Genomic DNA, 19,889 nt, shown 5'->3' on the forward strand with positions numbered 1-19,889 from the left:
TGTTCTGGATGTCGTCTTACTGTGTGGTCTTGCATCAGCGAACTCTACTAAATAGCAATTGTTCATAATATTAGTAGCCTCCTTGCAACATCCAGAGAAGCCACTCTTAACACTACTTTTTCATGCTTGCACCAACAAACACATTATATAATGTTCACATTTTCGAGGGAAGAAGATTTCATATAACTAAAGATAGTCATACTCTCTTTCATGCAACTAATGGATCTCACAATAGTTACACAATGGCATGGCGCAAAATGCAAAGAAAAAACACATTATACAAATGAAGTCAACTTTTTTTTTTTCGGGAAAATTGGAAAGTCTCATGTGAGGTGTAAGCAACATGAACCCTCCAGCAAGAAAGACTGATCATGGTACAATTTTTGAGTGGCTGATGTACTTAAACTTGGGCCCTACATAACATATGACCCTATACTTGGCTACAAAACACAAATCCTACGATTCTGACCCTCGCAGTTACCGCCTGATACTAACATTGAGCATTCCTCCCAACAATTGCATACTTAAATTAGTCCCTGTCGCTGGAGATCAGTATATGTCTTTTTATTATAGATGTTGCCCTCTCTGTCTTCATACTCTTCTTCAAGGTCTGGGCGCCACTTGTTCACCCCTTGCCGTGCTTGTATCCTCTTCCACAATTCTTGTGCTTCCTGCAAAGTAGGAATGGTAAGACTATACTGGAAAACATCGAATCTAACTAGATTCTATCTGAAAAAAAGATACCTCAATTGATGTGATCTCATTGAAGTTCTTGGTGTTTGGTATGCCAAGGCAACGCATTCCATGCTGATGGCGCCATTCCTTAAAATGCCGCTCAAAAGCTCTACGCCCCCAGTAACTCTGATTCCCACATATCTCACACTTGAATTCCTGAAAAACAAAAATAGAAAAATATAAGTGTGAAAGAATGAATAAATAGACGAGCATGCAAACAGTAATCAGATTGGTTCCTTCACAAAATTAGAAACTCCCCAAGCACCAGAATATACATGTTTGATTAGAAACAACAATATGAAATAGTATAAAGACAGAATTTTAGGGTGTAGTTTACCTGACCAAGACCATGAAGCTTATACAGCCAGTAAGGTATGGGCTTCCCATCCCAACCCATTGGCAATTTGAGTGGATTATAAATCTGCTGCTCATCGTCATCACTTTCAGTATCAGCCTGTGTCTCTTCCTGCAAGGAAACAACCCAAGCAAGCATTTGTTAGGGACAACAACAAACTTGGAAGACATTAACAAAGATACTATAGGCAAGGGAAAAGAAAAGAGCTCAGGTGATAGAGAATCTAAACAAGACTAAGAATAACGTTTGGGTGGGTTGTCCCTAAAATAGTTTCGGGGAAAAAAATATGACATGCTATGCACTTACATCCTCACGTTCTGCTGCAATTTCTTCATATGTCAAAGCCTGTTTCTTAACAATGTTGTCTTTTGTTCGTTCAATAGCCTGCATTAATGCAGCAGATAATTTGAAATTGTGCACCAACATTCAAAAGGAAATAAAGCAGGTGAGAATAAATAGCTAGGCAACATATACCGACCTCACTCAGTAAGTCGCTTAGTTTTTTCAATTTGGCTTCCAAGAGAGCAATTTCTATTAACATGCCAACTTGCTGTGGAGCTACAGCAGCCCGATTCTGTGCTGAACCACGTGACCCTTTGGCAAAATGCTTCTTGTCCAACTTTTCCAGAGGTGTATCCTGCACAAAAGCAAGAAAGCCGTTGAACACAACAACATTCCAACATAACAGGAGTAAGAAATAAAGTGACCTGAACATTACTTTTAACAATAACCTCAGATAAGAATATTAGACTGATTTTCCTTATGTCTCAAATTTGTATATCAACTATATGGGCCTACGCACAATGACTAAGAATGATGATTTAGTGCTACAATAACATACAGAATCATGAGTGTTCTAAGACCTACTTTGTAAAACTAAGTGATCCTAATTTCTTGTCAATTTATATTATTTCCACCAAAATAACCCAAGCATATTTAGGCCAATTCACATAGTTCCAACTGCAAATGCTGCTCAGAATGCTGTTATTTTAAAACCAGTGCACAGGATAACATAAACAAAAAAAACAATATATATATATATATATATATACACACACACACGCACACATATATTTGTAGACTGCTTTTTTTTTTTTTTTTAAATGGTTAAAGAACAATCACCTTTGTAAGTAAAAGCCTCTCTGCACGTTGCTGAACGGTACCCCCTATCTTCAGTCCTAACGAAGCCAATGCCTAGAAAGTAAAATAAAGAGATTAGCAACGGAAACTGAAATGAGCTGTTAATAATAAAGAGATGATCCAATGCCTGGCAGGTAAAATAAAGAGATTGAAAACTGATTTTGAGCTTTTAACAATAGTTATTAGCTTATTTATCTTTAGGCTTCTAATATCACCATTACCTCCTTTAGCTTTTCAGGACCCAATTCCACCAGTTCTTCCACTGTGCTAAAATAGTCAAGATCAATAACAGTCTGCTGATCTTGAACATGTTCACCATCCTGAATCGCATTTTCCCATTCTTCTACCTTACCATCTGCCCATTGTTCTTCAAATTCAGTTTCAACCTGCCACAGAACCACCAAATTAAATCCAAATCCATGTCCAGGCTAACAATTTGCAGTAGCATATTTGATACTCCCAACGTCAAGTTCACAAAATCTAATAAGTTCCATAATTCAGTATAAAATATGCAGTTCTAATGCCACAAATAATAAAAATTACTGCACATCTTATCATTATTTTTTAACAAAAACGTGCACTAGACAATATTTCATATACTGGAATATATAAATAAACAATAAATAGACAACTCGTGATTCACTTTTATAAATAATAGGGCTTTCATTGATGCCTGAAGCTCATAGAAGTCACTAATCTATGTAAAAAGATGGTATTAAACAAACCTTTGCGAATATTCTATCAAGATCTTGCAATGGCTCTGTCCGGTGGAAGAAATATACCAGATACTGAACGAGATTTTCAAGATATTCCCTGTACTGCCTGAAGGAAACCAAAACAAAATCATTCACAAGTTTCATGTCAATATACTAAAGCCACAGAGAAAGAACCAAAATAATGATCAATATTCTTGCAAAAGAAAAAAAAAAAATTAAGAGCCCACTTCACCTTGTAGACTTGAGCTTCCGAGGAATCTTATGTGGTTGTGAAAAAACATCAAGATAAGCAGAGTACTCAATGGGCTCTCCAAATTTAGAATTGATATACTGATTGTACAGTTCATGTAAATCCAGGTATCGTCCATAAGCTTCCTAAAACCAAAACTAAACGTGATTAATGACAGGATAGAAAGAATGTACTAAGCAAGTATCTCTCAGAGTGACAAAAGCAATATCTTAATTCAGCTTAATGAATATGTCAAAATAACAACAAGATATATGATATGATATCTCCTTTTACTGGACTAATTCCCATAGAGGCAGTGAGTAAAACGGAAAAACGAATGAAATATAAGTAGAGTTTTACTGGTAGTCGATTTTTCAATCTCATGTACAAAAAGAAAAGACTGAAGCAACAGTAAATTCACTTGTCTTTGTAACCTCATGCATTGTTTACACATAATAAGATAGACTGACCTCTCCACTGAACTCTACTTGAGGCTCCTCCTTGAGCAGGGCTTCATGTTCCTCATTAGCATCGACAACTAGTGCAGCTGGATGTCTCCTATGGTACTCGCGGATCTGTACATAGCATAGGAATGCTTATAGTCATATACGAGTAAAAAGGAATGGTTGCAGTCAAGTCAACATCAAATTCTATCTAAAACAATAGAATAGAGCAAACACAAAAAAATTTCCTTTGCTCAATTTAATTATAGCAACAAGTTTTGCCCCCAACTACTAGTACAAGGCTTTGATTTTGAAAATCTCAAACTAGGAAAACACACGAAAGAAATAAGAAATACCTCTTTCAATCTATCATAGAATGCACTGAACACATTGGTGCCGGTGGCAGTTTGGCCTCCGAGAGCCGCAATCTCGTCCTTCCTCGCATTATCGTTATCCTCATAGATCTCAATCTGAAAATATTAACAAACCAAATCATGTCCAAACTCGTAACTCGTTCGTAAATAGAATTTCATAATTTTTAAACCATATACAGACCTAGAATAATTTAACACTCTCAAAATTGCGCAGGGAGAGAGAGAGAGAGAGAGAGAGAGAGAGAGAGACTTACGAGTCTTTCTGTGGTGGAGGTGACGGTGTCGATCATGAGGCGGACACGGTGGCTCTGAGCCAAGCGTTCCTTGCTGCTCGCCGGCTCGTTCTGTAAGTCCTTCACTATCAGACGCTCCAAGCGCTCCACCTCCTCGTGAGCGCCACGCGTCACCTCCAGTAGCGTCGACGACATCTTCTTCTTCTGCCTCCCCTGAGCCTGAGCTGAGCTGCAGTTAGGGCTTGGTTTCTCTCGACTCTCCAACTCTGAGAAGTGAGTGAAGGTTCTTTCACATCAGAATCGTTTTTATTCTCGTTTCCGGAGAACTTATGACGTGTACGTACCCTATTGGACTATGGCAGACTAACAAAAATTAATAAAAACGTAAATTTCTAGGGACGGGTTCGGGTTCGGGTTCGGGTTCAAATGCCCACCCGTGAAGAATACGGATCAGTCTAGATAGTCTCTTCCCTCTGCTGCTTCGCCAAACTCAACTCTCTCTCAAAGTCATACAAAAAAGCGACCATTGATCGATCGGATATCCCTGTGTTCTTGGGTTCGAACGAAATCACTGATAATTTAGGTAAGTTGGATTGGTTTATTTCGAACTGATCATGGGTTAATCGTTCTAACGCTCGAATTGGTTTGTTTGTTTTTTTTTTTCCATATGAATGTTTTCAGATGTGAAATTTTTTTGGAAGGATTTGCTAAACCATGTGCTATGAATTCACCAAGCTTTGAGATTTACTTGTTTTATATATATATTATTATTATTAGACGGAATCATCACAAAAAGGCACTAGATCGGTTGACACTGTTGAATGTTGATAGTTCAAGCTTTGACATGGAAATGTTCTGATGGGTTGTCTGTCTTCTGATACGTATGATCTTTTGCTTAGTTTTTTGTCAAAGAGAATAAGATCGAAGTTGAAGAAGAAGGAGGAGGGTGCCACAAGCAATGGTTTTACTACCTCAAAGCCTCTGAGTACATTATTTCCGTCGTCATGGATTCACAGGAGAACCAACAATCCATTAACCAACCACAACCCCATCCAACTCACTCCTTCAACTTCAAATTGAAATCATCTGTATTCTACGTCTCCTCCATCCTAATTCTCCTCCTCGCCGTCTCATTCAGTTTCACCAAAACAAACTTCCTAAAAACCCAACACCTAAAGTACACATTCTCATTACATCCCACCTTGTTTCAAACTCTTCTAGAGTTTATTCACCCTTCTAAGAAAACCATACAAACCCAAGAGCCTGAACCCATTTCGCTTCCCCTCAACTGTGTCCTGTGGATGGCCCCTTTTCTGTCGGGTGGTGGGTACAGTTCAGAAGGCTGGTCGTATATTTTAGCACTCTATGAACAGAATAGAACCCGCAGTTTTAGAATGGCTATTGAGCAACATGGTGATCTAGAGTCCCTTGAGTTCTGGGAGGGATTGCCTAAATATATGAAAGATTTGGCAATTGAGCTTTACCACACAAAATGTAATATGAAAGAGACTATAGTCATATGTCACAGTGAGCCTGGTGCATGGAACCCTCCATTGTTTGAAACTCTCCCTTGCCCACCAACTGCTTATGAAAACTTCAAGTCTGTGATTGGTCGGACCATGTTTGAAACTGATAGGGTGAGTCTCGAGCATGTGAAGCGCTGTAACAAAATGGATTATGTGTGGGTTCCTACTGAGTTTCATGTATCTACATTCATAGAAAGTGGGGTTGATCCATCTAAGGTGGTCAAAATTGTGCAGCCTATTGATGTGAAGTTCTTTGATCCAGTTGAGTATGAGCCATTAAATCTTGCTTCTATAGGGAAATTGGTCATGGGGAAGACAACACGTAACTCAAAATTTGTGTTTATGAGCATTTTTAAGTGGGAATATAGGAAAGGATGGGATGTGTTACTGAAATCATATTTGGAAGAATACACTGCAGCAGACGGGGTTACTTTATATCTTTTAACAAATCCATATCACTCGGATAAAGATTTTAGCAATAAGATAGTGGAGTTTGTGCAGAAAGCTGGAATAGAAAAACCAGTGACTGGTTGGGCTCCAGTTTATGTGATTGACACTCATATAGCCCAATCTGATTTGCCTCGAATATACAAGGCAGCTGATGCATTTGTTCTTCCGTCAAGAGGGGAAGGGTGGGGAAGGCCTATTGTAGAAGCTATGGCAATGTCGTTGCCAGTGATTGCCACAAATTGGTCGGGACCAACAGAGTATTTGACCGAAGAGAATAGCTATCCATTGATAGTGGATAGGATGAGTGAAGTAATGGAAGGGCCTTTCAAAGGACATCTCTGGGCAGAACCTTCTGTTACTAAGCTTCGGGTGCTAATGAGGCATGTAATGGATAATGTCGACGAAGCCAAGGCCAAAGGAAGAAGAGCAAGGGAAGACATGATCACCAAGTTCGCTCCGGAGATTGTTGCAGATATTGTTATCAAACATGTACAAAACATATTTAAAAAGATGGATTAATAGTTGCACCGGTTGTTTTTAAATGCCATGAACTGATTAGGCTTACGCAGTCAATTACAAGTATTACAACAATACCTCATTGAAAGAACACAAATAAATATGGACAATTTTTAGGTTCACCCCTTTGGTGAATGAGCATATTCACCTTCTCTTGCGATTAAGGCATAATAACTTTATAATTTTCTAATCTGACCATTCATATTGTATAACATAATACAAAGATTAGCTCTGTAAAAAACCAATCAAATTAAAGACCTTTTAGTTATTCATTTCTATGAAATACATGGACGGTTCATCATAATAGTAGTAAGTGTTGTTAGAACCATCCGTTTGTTTGATTCAATTAGATAATAACGATTTCTGATTCGATTGATTTTTTACAGAGATGAACTTCAAAAACTTATTTAAGATATGGACCGTTTGATTATAAATTTATTAAGTAAAAGTATGTTAATCGACAATGGGGGTGAATATGTTTGTTCACCCTAAGGGTGAACCTAAGAATTGTTCAATAAATATTTATAACGAAGTGTAGTAGGCAACGATAATGTTTTCCTAATTGATTACCTAAGCTCCTCTATCAGCTTAGATCTGCAATCAATTTACAATCCAACTCGATGCTTAGCTCAGATATTGTTAAGCATGTTCACTTGAAGTTTTTTTTTTTTTTGGATCAAGAAGAAACTTCATTAATAATGAACTGGTTACAATGATTTTGGGCAACATCTCTTACACAAAAATGACCACTAGACTTCACACTGGAACTCTAAAATGACTGCTCCGACTAAAAAAAACTTGCACAACAACTAAATGACAAGAACAACATGCGCAGAAGCAGTGAAGCTTTGACACTCAACTTTGTCGACACTAACTCGCCAGCCAGAGTCCACTCGGCCTGCCTTCGATCGACCAAGCCTACACTCGTTGTGACTTCGAACCCAACCAAATTGAATAGTTGGACCGTCAGACCTGGGACTAAAGTAAACCCAACACCGTCACCACCCTAATGTCAACACCGTCAATCCACTACTGCTCCAAATCGCCATCACCTCTGACCCGAAACCAGACAGGAACGACCCACTAGAAGGCCAAGGATGATTGTCTAGCTAGACATTTTCGCCATCGCTGCTGACCCAACTCCAGAACAGGAACGACCCACTAGACGGCCAAAGAGAAAATTGTCTCTGTCACAACCTGCAGTGCGTCCTAACCGTTACCTTGGTAGTGACTTATTACCAACAAAACAAAACAAAAATAAAATTAAGTTCTAAAACACTAGTAACAACGGCCCACCAACAAGGGCCCAACAACCTAGACCCGGCCCAACTGCAGCTCCGTCTACCCTACTCTGATCGCCAGCCATCTCTCCTGCCCTCCATCTTCCCCGCAAACATTCCTTACCACCGCCGACCATCGAAGCCCGACTCAAACCCAGCACTGCCACCGTCTCCGCCACACGACCGCCTAAGCCGGATCGCCTCTGCCATTGCCCCATCATATCCCTCATGCGAGCGAGGAACACCATACCACCTCCACCCCAAATCAGATCCATACGACCCAAAATAGATCGGAACCAACTGACCGGAATTAAGCAGCATAACAGCCAACCTCGCCCCCAAAAGCTCGTCACACTCAAGCGATCCCAAACCATGTGCCAGCAGAAACATCCGCCCACCAGACCAGCAGGGAATGACCTCAAATCCGGCATCGACAGCAACCTCCTCCTCCCTTGACTCACCGACAAACCCCACAATCTCCCCAACTAGCATGAGATCGCGCCGATCTATGACCACACTGCCTCACACGGACTCAAAAAGAATCGACAGAGCCCGTCCGACAACAGCGCTGTATGGGCGCGCCGCCGGACAGGGAATGAGAGCTTTTCTTTTCCTAAACCCTAGCAGAGCTTTTCTTACTACTCCCATGTTCACTTGAAGTTGAGCACAACCTGTTCAGTTTTTATTTTTTATATAAAATTATTTTGATGGTAAAACAGTACAAACGCTACAAAGTAGCACCCCTAGTACAACTTAATTCCAAAACATTAAAAAAAAAAAAAGGGATAAAAAAAATGCACGAGCTGCCGAAGCAAGTAGTGCACCATTCCAGCTAGCAATAGAAACAGAGCGACCAAGATGAGCTATGGAATCAGTTGAGAAATATGCTTCTCTCTAAATATATTTGAAGGTAATGACTTAAGGATTTGGAAATATCTAAATATATTTGAAGGTAATGACTTCAAAGGATTTGGAAATATCAATGACCAGCTTGGAATTGTTCAGTTGTTAAATAGCAGTGGGTGTTTGATTAACACAATATTTTTACTTGTTTAGGTTCTTTTAACATTCAAGTTATGAGTGGCCAGACTCAAAATGTTTCCAAGTTTTCTAATCTTAAGGAGCCTATTTTTTATCATCTCTTTTACCTTTAAACGAAGTAAACATGTCTGATGTTCCTTTCGATTTTATTAGTCTTCAGACACTTTAAATGGTCTCTGTTCAAACAAATTAGTCTTGAAAACCCTATACACACTACAGACACAACAATTTAATAACCGAATTTACATGCCAGCAAGTTTCCAGAACCCCTCATTCGTCATTTGGTTATCCCCATATTGAAGAGCTCAATCTTGATCGGTGTCATTTGACAATACAATCTCTGGATAGTAGTCAGAATGCATGGAGATAGAACTTAGTTTCACATTTACCCTTGAAAGATTTGAGCAAGTTGTTCTCCATTTTGTTCAATGACACTGATCTAATTAGTTATCCAATTGGCTTGCCTCCATACCCCTTGCTGGTTTTCTTAACTAATCCGTTGTAAACCATAACAAAGGCACCTGTGAAAGAGAGCAAAAGGGTTATTCATCTACAACTGCAATCCCAGCATGGAATCAGTAGCTAACCAAATAAAAATAAAATTGGTGATGAGCATAAAATACCTCTAATCTCATTCAATACCTGCCTTGAGCTAAATCCTGAATGCAATCTACTTTTCCGCAGGCCGCCTACTATTTTCGTTGGACACAGATGAAATACCATGCTCAATACACTGGACAAATATTCATTGTCAGGGAATTATCAGGAAAAGAGATAAAATAGCAAACAAGGAACTAGGATTGTAGCCGGCTCATGTTCTATCCACACTGTAAAACCTAATTTGAATATTTTTGTTGAAGGAAAAACCAACAATATCATTTGGGACCAATCAGTTGGCCCACAAAAATCAATGCCTGATAGTCCATAAACAATATCAGGCATTCTGAAGATGGATAGTCCAAAAACCAACAATATCATTTGGGACCAATCAGTTGGCCCATAAACATCAGAAGTACCTCAAGAAGATATCCATGCAGCCAATCCAATGTTTGTGGGAATGTTGTTGCTGATATATTGACTACTGTCAATCCCTGTTGGATAAAAATGACAAAATAAATAACCAACTATAAACCATTAGACCAATCAGAGATGAAATGAATTGAAATTGGCATGAAGACATACCTGAGAATTGAATGAGCAAAGATAGTCCTGGATGATCTTTAAGTTGCTTATTAGTTTATCTTTATCCTGGGAATGAAAAATGAAGATTAGGATACAATGTTACAACTTATAAGCTATCTTAAGATGGCGCAAGAAAGCAAGTAACCAAAAACTTATTTCAATAAGCATACACTCGAACATATCACTTAAGCACATTCACTTTAGACTGATTATCAGTCCATATATAATATCTCCATTAGAACACAGGGAACACAGAGTTAATACCTGGACTAGACATTTATCACTAAATGTTCGTGTTGAGATCTCCTCCTCTAGCAAAGCCTGAAAACAGAAGTATAAGAAAACAGAAGTATAAGAAAAAGGGGGAATAATTGAGCATGACAATAATAAAAGTTAAGCAAATGATCTTGAAGTTACATCAAAACCACCCGGTAAAACTCAATTCAAATATACAAAGGAAACATATTTAAGAATCTATATTCTTTTCCCAAAAGCAGATAATGCAGACCATGGGAAATAATTGAACATAACAACAATAAAAGTAAAGCAAATGATCTTGAAGTTACATCAATACCACCCAGTAAAACTCAATTCAAATATACAAAGGAAGCATATTTGAGAATCTAAACAAGTTTGTCTTAATGATTCTAGTTCAGGATTTAGAGGCCTATGATTCAAAGAGAGAGCAGGGCCAACAATTTAGTACTTCCAATTTTTGGAAGCACAACTGGGTAGGCACTAAAGTGACAATTACTAACGTTCTTTACCTTTCTCTATTATGCACTAAAACATGCCCAAAAATTAGCGGCCACAACCTATTAATGGAACATCCCTAAAAAAACTGAGGTTAAAGATTTTTAAACAAAGAACTCACACACACACAGACACAAAGTCACAAACCGAGTACACTGAAAAAGAGAAATTCACATATAATACATTTTAAAGGGAAATGCAAAGTCGACCACCTTATGATCAAATTCAGCCATCTTCAGAACTATAGGTATAATTATTGGTTCCGGACCGGACTTCTCTTTCTTAACAAGAGAATTTTTGTTTGTCTCTTCACCACTAAGATTTTCACCTGTAGCACTACAAAAGTAGTTAGAGAAGTGAAATCTTAAATGCTCCACTCTTTTATTCACTTCAACATTTAATGCATATATGTGTGTGATTCTTGTCGAAGTTTGCGTGTGAGTGTGGGTTGGACTTCATGGTTGTTGTCCACATATAAATAGTTTTATGAAACTTGACTTCATGGTTATTGTCCACATATAAGTAGTTTTATGAAACTTAAAAGTTCAACCGATACTGCAACACCATAAATGGCAGTTTTAGAGGTGAAATCTGCACTCAGTTTATACGAATATGTTTTTGAAAAAGGCAAATAATAGTTATTGAACAGAACATAAACATTTTGAGCAATATTTACAGCAGGGGTTTACCTTTTTTATCAGACAAACTTCCAGCAAGGTTAATAGCTTCCAGGTAATCTGAGACATTGTTGACTTTGTTATTTAGTGTCCCTTCTTCAGAGTTGACATGCTCGGTATATATTAGAGAATCATTTCCCATCTGTGTTTTTGAATCATTTGCTGCAAGATGGTTTGCCTCCGGAGTTTTCTCTTGCACATCAGCTCGTGTTTTATTTTCATCATCCATTAAATAAATGCTTGGATCCAAATGTATTCCCTGCCATTAAAAATAGATTAATAAGACAATAGAATTTGATACAAACAAAGAGGACCAGCCCACAAAAGTAAAAGAAACTCCTCACAACCTATAGAAGAAAAAAGGAACCAGAAACACAAAAATCAACAGAATCCATCAAAAAGGTACAACATGAAAACAAAACCTTCTCTAAAATTAGAGCACTTCCCCAACCTAGATAGGTCAGACTAGCTGGAGAGCAAAACCTTCACTAAAATTAGAGCACTTCCCCAACCTAGATAGGTCAGACTAGCTGGAGAGTGACCCTATAAATAAGTTATACAACACATAGAAGAACCACTGAAATACTTAGGCCTCTCAAAGAGGTACACAAGGAAATATAGAGATGTATTCTCTAGTAGAACATTCTGAACTTCTCAGAAATGTTTATCAAACTAATTAGGAAATCTGAATGCCTCTCAAGGCTGCAAGAGGGTCATTCTAAATGCTAAAACTACTAAATACATCCGCTAATACATGTTCATTCAGAATGTACCGATAATTTATGGAAAAATTTAGACTTAAGTAAACTAATTAGAGGATAAACTGTGCATGTAAAGGTACAATCACCATGCACACATGACTAAGAATATATCCAGTGCACTACATCACTGCATCTCATCCACTTTCTCCCTCTTATTTTCAAGGGTTTTTTACTTCAACAATGTCTGAACTCTTCGAGGACTTTGAAAATGATACCTGGACTTTCAAAGTTGTCAATGTAATACCTGGACTCATTTTTTTGTATCAACGTTGTACCTACGGTCAATTTCCGTCACGGAACCGTTAAAATCTAACATGTGCTACGCATGTGACTTGATTTTTAAGGGTAAAATTGTCTTTTTACACCAAATAAAAAAAAAATAATAAAAACTGAAGATCTTTGGCTAATCTCTCTCTCTCTCTCGTTCTTCTTCTCCATTTCTATTTCCTTTTTCATCTGCAAATTGCAATCAGATGGGACGATGACATTTCCTAGCAAAGACAATCAACCAGACGAGAACTTATTTCAATCAATGCAAAACCCGAATCCAATTTTCTGACGGACGGACACCGCAGGAGACTCCATCTCGTCGGAGTCCTCCAAGCACAGCTCGCTCGATGGCTTCGTTTCTCTGAATTTATTGCTGGCCGGAGCGGTGTAGACGGTTTCACAACTCTTGGCCTCCAGATCCAGAAGCGGCGAGCTCACGAACATTACGTTCTTGAGCTCTGGAATGAAGCTTGTTAACATCTTCCTGGCTAATCCACCAAACACAAGTGTTCTGAGATCAAAGCAACAAAGCATGAAAATTGAAAAATACCCACAACCCAAACCAGCAAGACTAGTCAAACCAATCCATACGTGATTTTCAAGATCAAACAAGCTACTCCTCCCCATGTAATTTCTTGGGAAACTCATTGGAATTGTAGGTACTAGGTACATTCAATTCTTCTACCGGAGGTTCTTATCTCCGATTAAATCAGTTGGGTTCCCTTAGATCAGCTGGAGATCAAACTTGGGCTTCTTGGGTTTGAGGCCAGGTTATCACCAGAAACAGGGTGAGGTCTTAGATGATTCAGATTAGGAGGAAGAAGAAGAAGAAAGAAAGGCAAAAAAAAAAGAAAAAGCTTTTGAGGGTAAATTAGTCTTTTTATCCTCATTGAGCGACTTACGTGCGTCACATGTGCAAAATTTAACGGTTCCGTGACGGAAATTGACCATAGGTACAACGTTGATACGAAAAAATGAGTCCAGGCATCACATTAACAACTTTGAAAGTCCAGGTATCATTTTAAAAGTCCTCGAAGAGTTCATACACCGTTGAAGTAAAAGCCCCTATTTTCAACAATCTACTATTTCTTTCCAGCTACGTGTTCCACCATGTTCAAAAGCTGCCCAACACAACACAGTTCCTATCCACAATGATAGGTTAGAGACGCGCTAGAACTTTGCTTTCAAAGTTCCTCCAACCTTAACACCAATGTATTCTTCAGTCCTATACTCCTATTCCTGATGAAGAACGAAAGTTGAGAACCTCTATGGTTTATCCAAGGCCTCGTAAGAAGGATTCCAACTTTCCAAGGCTGAAGGCCTGATTTGGCATCCTGTAAACAATGACGGGCCTTGCTGGGATCTTTTGTGGTTTGGGAAAGTTTTATAAAGGCTGTTATTATTAGGATTTACTACTAGATTCCTTGAGGATTCTTTCTTAATGCAGAATAGGAAGGTTACAATTATTTGGAGTTCATTTATTTGGAGTTCATTAGGATTTTATTAGGTATTATTATTCTAGCTGTTCTAGAATTATCTTAGCCTCCCTATATATAGAGGCCTTGTAATATTTTATAATACATGAGTGAATAAAAGCTGTTGCTTCTCTTTGGGTTTTTGTGATGCAACCTAACCCTAGGTGTGATGCCTAGAACCCCATATCCCTTTTCCCTTAACTTTCATCTCCTTGTATTCATAAAATCCCTACTGTTCCTTAAACAACCAGAATCCGCTGCCCTAAAATCTTAGATTCTACAGAGAAACCTTTGTTGAGCAAGGCTTTACCCTATTTGTCCTGCATCAATTCCACTCCATCCAATTACATAAATCACCTGTAAGCACTGTGACCCCAACCTAACTATAGCCTTCTTCCTTCTGTTATACGGGGCATGTTTTTAACCAACTAGTGAAAAATTAACAGTTCATGGCTTTTGTAGTGAAAAATTAACAGTTAATCTGGTACCTCCCACCAGCTTCCTTGAACAGCTAGATGATGCACAAAACTTGGGCAACAATCTCCCATTGTGACTTTCATATACCAAATAAACCAACATGCAGCAAAACAGCAGTTTGTCCTCCTTTAAAACAAGTCATAGGAAAAAGCTCCTGGAGATTCCAGTCTCTACCTTCTTGCAAACACCACCAGTCACATAGTTTCTAACAGCAACTACAATGAGCACCAAATTTCCTCAATTCTTCCTCATTCGAATTTCTTCTACACCCAAAAGGAGTGGATATAAATACAATCTGACAAATGTAGCTACTCTTAGATTATGATAGCTACAAGCTACACTTGAATAGCCATGTAAAAGCGCTATTCAGAGCTTGATATTCCACCCAATGGTTAACAAATTTGACTCTTCCTCCTCTACTAACAGGGGAATGGCACCAGAATAGCCGAACCCAAATTAGAACAGATAAGAAATTTCTGCTGAACACGTAAGCATCACCAGAGCAGCCACATGTGCACGTGTACATATTTTCATTTTTTTTGTTTTTCAAAAGAAACAGCTTTTATAGATAAAATCTTTATAAGCATAATGCAAAAAAAAAAAAAAAAAAAAAATACTAGAGAGAATAAATAGAGATAGACACAAAAGGCTCAACTTCAACCAAATCAAAGCAGAACCCTAAACCTACAACTGCTATGCAATCTAAAACAATAGAGGAAAGGGTGTAACCTTTATTCTCCAGAAACAGAGGCCTATAAAAAAGCCCAGAACCTAAATACCTCCTGAAGCTCTTCCCTCTCTGCACAAATATAAACTTCAAAAATAATTCTAAAACTTTCCATTCAGACCACCCAAATCACAGCTAAGACACTGCCACCCAGAGCACTGTTGCTTTCTTTCTTTTGCCAAAAGCAAACGGATTTTCACTTAACAGATCAATCCTCCTGGTTGAACTTGCCTAATTCACCTAGCCTCCCTAGACAACTTCTGCCATAAAAAGAAAGCAATTTCACAAATTCATAAACAAAATGATCAACACTCGGCTCGTGTCTTGCACATAACACATCAATGAGGAGAGCAACAGCAGCTTGGTCTCCTCTGTTGAAGAACATCACAAGTGTTGGCCCTCTTCCGCGCCACAAGCCATCCCAACACCTTGACATTGGGGGACTCTTGGCTTCAGAGAAAGCCAGCTCGATAAAAGACCTCCTTTCAACAGATTTCTACCAATCTTACTCATCTCAGAAAACCAAGAAAGAGCATAACTCCCTTACCACTTCTTTTTGAATTCTTCTAAAGCCAAATATCATATCACAAACGTCTACTATTCATCTCAAAGGCTTTGAAAAATGTACTCAGTACAATGATAATGACACTTCTTACAACAACTTTCCTATCTTAGACAATCCAACAACTAAGAGTTTATTTTTATGGTTTTTCAATTGCAGAAAAAAAGTTCCAGTAGATAAAGTAAATGCAATTTATAAGATTTTTAGATTTGCGAAGAATCTGTAGAGTGCAGTCTGACTGAAATGAAAATAATATAGCATCAAACAAATATCAAGTCATTTCAAGGATTCAAGTAGTTCCTGCGCATTTCCACTAAGAAAAAGAAAAAAAAAGGAAGGGAAAAGAGGAAAGGATCTGATAGAAGAGAACATAATGAATGTGAAGCATTAAGATACAACCTGCGAAACTGAAACATACCTCTATTATTATTGGCTTTCCATCTTTCATTGCTTTCTTCAAATCACCAGCCAATCCTGAGAAGCAAATGTTTCAGAAATCAGAACAGAGATTATTGATCAACAGACTAGCATAAAATGCAGGAAAAATTGTCATTGCAAAAAGAGGAACTGCTGAATTGCTCTCACAGATCTAAAATGTATCATGATTATCTAAAGACCAACTTCAAACATGGACCATCAACTCATCTTAGCAGAATTATTGATAGAAAGACTACCTTTACGAACAATCCTGCATTCCCTGCAAAATTCAGTAATTAACTCCTCAGAGGAGCTGAAGTCTCGCGCCCAAACAGGAGTAGATGTCAATGGTGCACTGGGTACCATAAAAAAGAGAGAATAAACAGTTGAAAATTGTTATTAAACTATAATTAAAACAATGTTGGTCGACTGCACATTCAAATGTGAAACTAATGAAAAGACATTGAATCAAGTCATACTCTGTTGATGTGCGCAGTAATTCGTACACCATATCTGTCTGCAACAGTCATTAAAGATAAAAATAACATGTCAGATATCATGGTGCAACTAGTTAGTACATGGTGGAGAGAGAATCATGATTGATCCACAAATAAACAATAAAAAGACCTGCAAGACATTGGGCAAATTTAGCCTTTGTGCGAGTTGGGTAGCAATGGTTGACTTCCCGACACAAGCAGTTCCACAGACAAGAATAACTAACGGCACTCTTTGATGATGAAATCTGAAAACCAGTGCACAAGAAAAGAATAAAGCATTGCCACTGAACTTTAGAAATTTTGCCATTTATCTTTATTTGTTCAGTTTCTAGGCATTTCGTAAAAGTATTTAGACTGACCTGGTCATCATCTTGTAACGACTTATGTACTCTTCGCCATAACCCCTTCGTTCCATAAGCTGCAGAAACAGAGATTAATCACTAAACTGCACCACATTGTTACAGCTGCAGCAAGCGTGATATTACCTTAAAGAGATTAGCTTCCAAATCAGACTGGGAACTGCAACACAAGACACAACAATGCAAAGTCATAACAATAATAACGAAAAACATGAAATTAAAAAAAAAAAAAAAAAAAAAAAAAAAAAAAAAAAGAGGGAAAGAGACATACACATCTAGAAGGCTGTTGTCTATTAGCAGCTTCTTGAGCTCCAGAGCGATTTTAATAGCTACATAATTTGGGATCTGAAATTACCACCATCAATTCAAAATCACCAAGAATTCATAACCAAAAACAATCGGAACAACTGGATTGAGTAGGGAACTGAGACCTTGGTGACAGTTAACATTCGGCTGAGCAGAAACCTGGAAAGCACGTAGTAGTGATCCGCATTATCTCCCAGCCACACCTTCACCTGTTTGTGCGAACAAAAATGAAAATTGTCAAAAGATTCTGAGATTTGATTTTCGCGAAAGAGAGTAGAAGAAGAAGACTTAACCTTGACAAAGTCGTATTTGGAGGAAGTGTTGCGAGAAGAGAACCTGGTGGAAGTCAAAGAGACGCCTTTGTCCAACTCTTCCTCGCTGCTGTTTTCATCTACTTGCTTATCTTTCCTCATCTCCGTCGACATTCACAACACAACCCACACTCACTGCACTAACCTTGTCAACAGAATGGAACCAATTTTTTCTCAAACCAAGATGATAAACAAACAATAAGCTTTCTTCTCAAAAAAATAAAAAACTTCTTTGTCCTCGATGAGTTTCTATTCATATATCTAAAATTATCATTTGATCTCTCAACTTATTACATCTCCAACATAGTTTTCGAAATACTCAATACGCTAATTACTTCGTATTTATTTTTCAAAACTATCCATAGTACATAAACTCTCAATTCAAATTAAGCAACACATCAATTAGTGTCGCACAGTAACATCAAGTAGACCATGTGATGACCTGAATTTTCGTTATTTAATTTTAGTAATTAATAGGACCAGTTGTACAAATTATTGTTATTGTGCTTTATTTGTATGTCGTATGTGAAGTGGAATTATTTTGGACGAATAGTTATTCGAAAAGTGTGGATTTAGGGGGGTACGAAGTTTGACTTTTTATACGTTGAGATTCTCTAAAAACTTCCTTCACAAAAGTCGTAGATCGTGTCAATACGAGTTTGTGGACATACGGCACACGAAAATCGGAGTTCGTATGTGATAGTTACAGTCAACGGAAGTTTCTGCCATTTTTGGAAATTACTATAAATAAAGGTTTCTATTTTGGTATTTTCATAAATCTGATATTTTTGGAAAGTTGCCAATTCCGGAAATTTGAAACACTCTGTTCTCTCTCTTCTTTTCGACTGACCGACCCAAACCCGCTTTTCTGACCCGATTTTATTTCCGAGCTCCGGCGACAATGGACCATCAGACAAGCTCAGACCTCTTCGCCTCCACCATGCGCTCCTCCCTGTGGCATCCTCTAGAGTCGATTCTCACCCACGGCGACGTAATCAAGTGCAGTCGAACCTGATCGGTGCTCCGATCTCCAACGATTGCGGGGCTTCAAACCAAGTTTGTTGAGCTCGTAGGAGCCTCCTCCTTCGACCTACGATGGTAGTTTTGATCGATTCACGTTGAAATTGGTTCAACTCGGAGTGAACAATGTAATCTCGGCTTGTGAGCTTGATCTTAGCCGATCTAGGCTGAGTTGGTTCAAACTTCTGGTATTAAAGTTTCTCTACTTGGTATTCTTGACATTTTGAACGGTTGGATTGTTGTGGTTTTAAGTTTCGGCCGGTGGTGATTGTGATGGCTGTGCCACCGCCTGTGGTGGCGCTTTGGAGGTATTCCGGCCATGTAAGGGACAGTTTCTAGTTTTATATATCATCTACTCGTCGATACGAGCGTTTTGATATATAATACGTAATTTTTGGAGATCGTATGAATATGTTATGATTTTTACGATTTCTAACTGTTCGATTATTCGATTCGTGAGGATTCGAGCGTTTGATCGACTTGTGGTTTTGACATATCGATCGGAGGATTGTTCCGAAGACTTTGGGTGGTCTCGGATGTGGTTTATCCTCGATTGGCGTCACTTTTGGGGATTTTAGTTCAAAACGGGGGTTTCAGACTTAAATTGCTTGTGATTCAATCGTATACTAAGTTGAGACAGTATGTGATTAGGTACTTGATGAAGTACTCTTGGACAGATATTTTGTGGTTGTGCTGCTTTGTTCTGTATAGAAAACGCAGCAGGAATTTCGAGGTGAGTAATCTCACAATGTTCATTTACGAACGGAGTTACCTTTATTTTTTTTAGAGTTATTTAGTTAACTGCAAACTATAATTGGTATTAGTGGCATTCTTGAGCGAATGACTATGCATATATATATATATATATATACACACACACACACACGGAGGCGTTCCAAAGAGGACGTCCGCACTTTCGCTAAAGTGCGGACGGCGCTGCTGCAGCTCGGCTCGGGGCGCGACGGAGCGGCGGGGGTTGCCGGAAGGACGCCGGGGTCGGGCGGAGCGGTCTGCAGTCGGTGGAGTCGCAGGCGACGTCGTTGCAGCGCTGCCTAGA

General features: G+C 38.5%; 3 protein-coding genes across 7 annotated transcripts; 1 reads left to right on the plus strand and 2 right to left on the minus strand.

Moving 5' to 3' along the window:
• Nucleotides 1–248: 248 nt before the first annotated feature.
• Nucleotides 249–4,497, minus strand: LOC133714803 (splicing factor SF3a60 homolog). Its single transcript, XM_062141059.1, has 12 exons — nucleotides 4,247–4,497; nucleotides 3,975–4,088; nucleotides 3,646–3,750; nucleotides 3,179–3,321; nucleotides 2,956–3,052; nucleotides 2,452–2,616; nucleotides 2,213–2,284; nucleotides 1,569–1,727; nucleotides 1,397–1,474; nucleotides 1,073–1,201; nucleotides 745–891; nucleotides 249–671 (listed from the first exon to the last, which is right to left on the minus strand). The coding sequence occupies exons 1-12, from the start codon at nucleotides 4,418–4,420 to the stop codon at nucleotides 525–527; spliced, it is 1,530 nt and encodes a 509-aa protein (XP_061997043.1). The 5' UTR covers nucleotides 4,421–4,497; the 3' UTR covers nucleotides 249–524.
• Nucleotides 4,498–4,674: 177 nt separating this feature from the next.
• On the plus strand, nucleotides 4,675–6,774 carry LOC133714717 (uncharacterized). Of its 3 annotated transcripts, none has more exons than XM_062140933.1 (2): nucleotides 4,675–4,808; nucleotides 5,125–6,774. In XM_062140933.1, exon 2 carries the CDS (start codon nucleotides 5,230–5,232, stop codon nucleotides 6,718–6,720), a length of 1,491 nt encoding a protein of 496 aa, XP_061996917.1. In that variant the 5' UTR covers nucleotides 4,675–4,808; nucleotides 5,125–5,229; the 3' UTR covers nucleotides 6,721–6,774. The 3 variants fall into 3 exon arrangements, with proteins under 3 accessions (XP_061996917.1, XP_061996918.1, XP_061996919.1); XM_062140934.1 differs by having other exon boundaries at nucleotides 4,712–4,808; nucleotides 4,907–6,774; XM_062140935.1 differs by having other exon boundaries at nucleotides 4,754–4,808; nucleotides 5,003–6,774.
• A 2,378-nt stretch (nucleotides 6,775–9,152) lies between these two features.
• On the minus strand, nucleotides 9,153–18,070 carry LOC133717318 (uncharacterized). 3 transcript variants are annotated; one of them, XM_062144008.1, is made up of 16 exons: nucleotides 17,795–18,070; nucleotides 17,627–17,710; nucleotides 17,467–17,540; nucleotides 17,322–17,355; nucleotides 17,196–17,254; nucleotides 16,967–17,081; nucleotides 16,819–16,856; nucleotides 16,597–16,694; nucleotides 16,341–16,396; nucleotides 11,663–11,909; nucleotides 11,186–11,301; nucleotides 10,485–10,541; nucleotides 10,221–10,286; nucleotides 10,055–10,129; nucleotides 9,685–9,771; nucleotides 9,153–9,559 (listed from the first exon to the last, which is right to left on the minus strand). In XM_062144008.1, exons 1-15 carry the CDS (start codon nucleotides 17,924–17,926, stop codon nucleotides 9,709–9,711), a joined length of 1,314 nt encoding a protein of 437 aa, XP_061999992.1. In that variant the 5' UTR covers nucleotides 17,927–18,070; the 3' UTR covers nucleotides 9,153–9,559; nucleotides 9,685–9,708. The 3 variants fall into 3 exon arrangements, with proteins under 3 accessions (XP_061999992.1, XP_061999991.1, XP_061999990.1); XM_062144007.1 differs by having other exon boundaries at nucleotides 9,681–9,771; XM_062144006.1 differs by having other exon boundaries at nucleotides 9,662–9,771; nucleotides 17,795–18,069.
• Nucleotides 18,071–19,889: the final 1,819 nt, after the last annotated feature.

Source organism: Rosa rugosa, chromosome 6 (genome assembly GCF_958449725.1).
Source record: "Rosa rugosa chromosome 6, drRosRugo1.1, whole genome shotgun sequence".
NCBI classification, from domain to species: domain Eukaryota; kingdom Viridiplantae; phylum Streptophyta; class Magnoliopsida; order Rosales; family Rosaceae; genus Rosa; species Rosa rugosa.

What these genes read in the sequence shown, in the direction of transcription:
- LOC133714803 (XM_062141059.1), bottom strand. Translation starts at nt 4,420, where the DNA reads ATGTCGTCGACGCTACTGGAGGTGACGCGTGGCGCTCACGAGGAGGTG. An exon ending in AAGTAGAGTTCAGTGGAGAG is followed by an intron (nt 3,322 to 3,645) that starts GTCAGTCTATCT and finishes TTTTGGTTTTAG; the next exon opens with GAAGCTTATGGACGATACCT. An exon ending in TTGATAGAATATTCGCAAAG is followed by an intron (nt 2,617 to 2,955) that starts GTTTGTTTAATA and finishes GTTCTGTGGCAG; the next exon opens with GTTGAAACTGAATTTGAAGA.
- LOC133714717 (XM_062140933.1), top strand. Translation starts at nt 5,230, where the DNA reads ATGGATTCACAGGAGAACCAACAATCCATTAACCAACCACAACCCCAT.
- LOC133717318 (XM_062144008.1), bottom strand. Translation starts at nt 17,926, where the DNA reads ATGTCGACGGAGATGAGGAAAGATAAGCAAGTAGATGAAAACAGCAGC. An exon ending in ATTTGCCCAATGTCTTGCAG is followed by an intron (nt 16,857 to 16,966) that starts GTCTTTTTATTG and finishes TGACTGTTGCAG; the next exon opens with ACAGATATGGTGTACGAATT. An exon ending in GTGATAAATGTCTAGTCCAG is followed by an intron (nt 10,287 to 10,484) that starts GTATTAACTCTG and finishes TTTCATTCCCAG; the next exon opens with GATAAAGATAAACTAATAAG.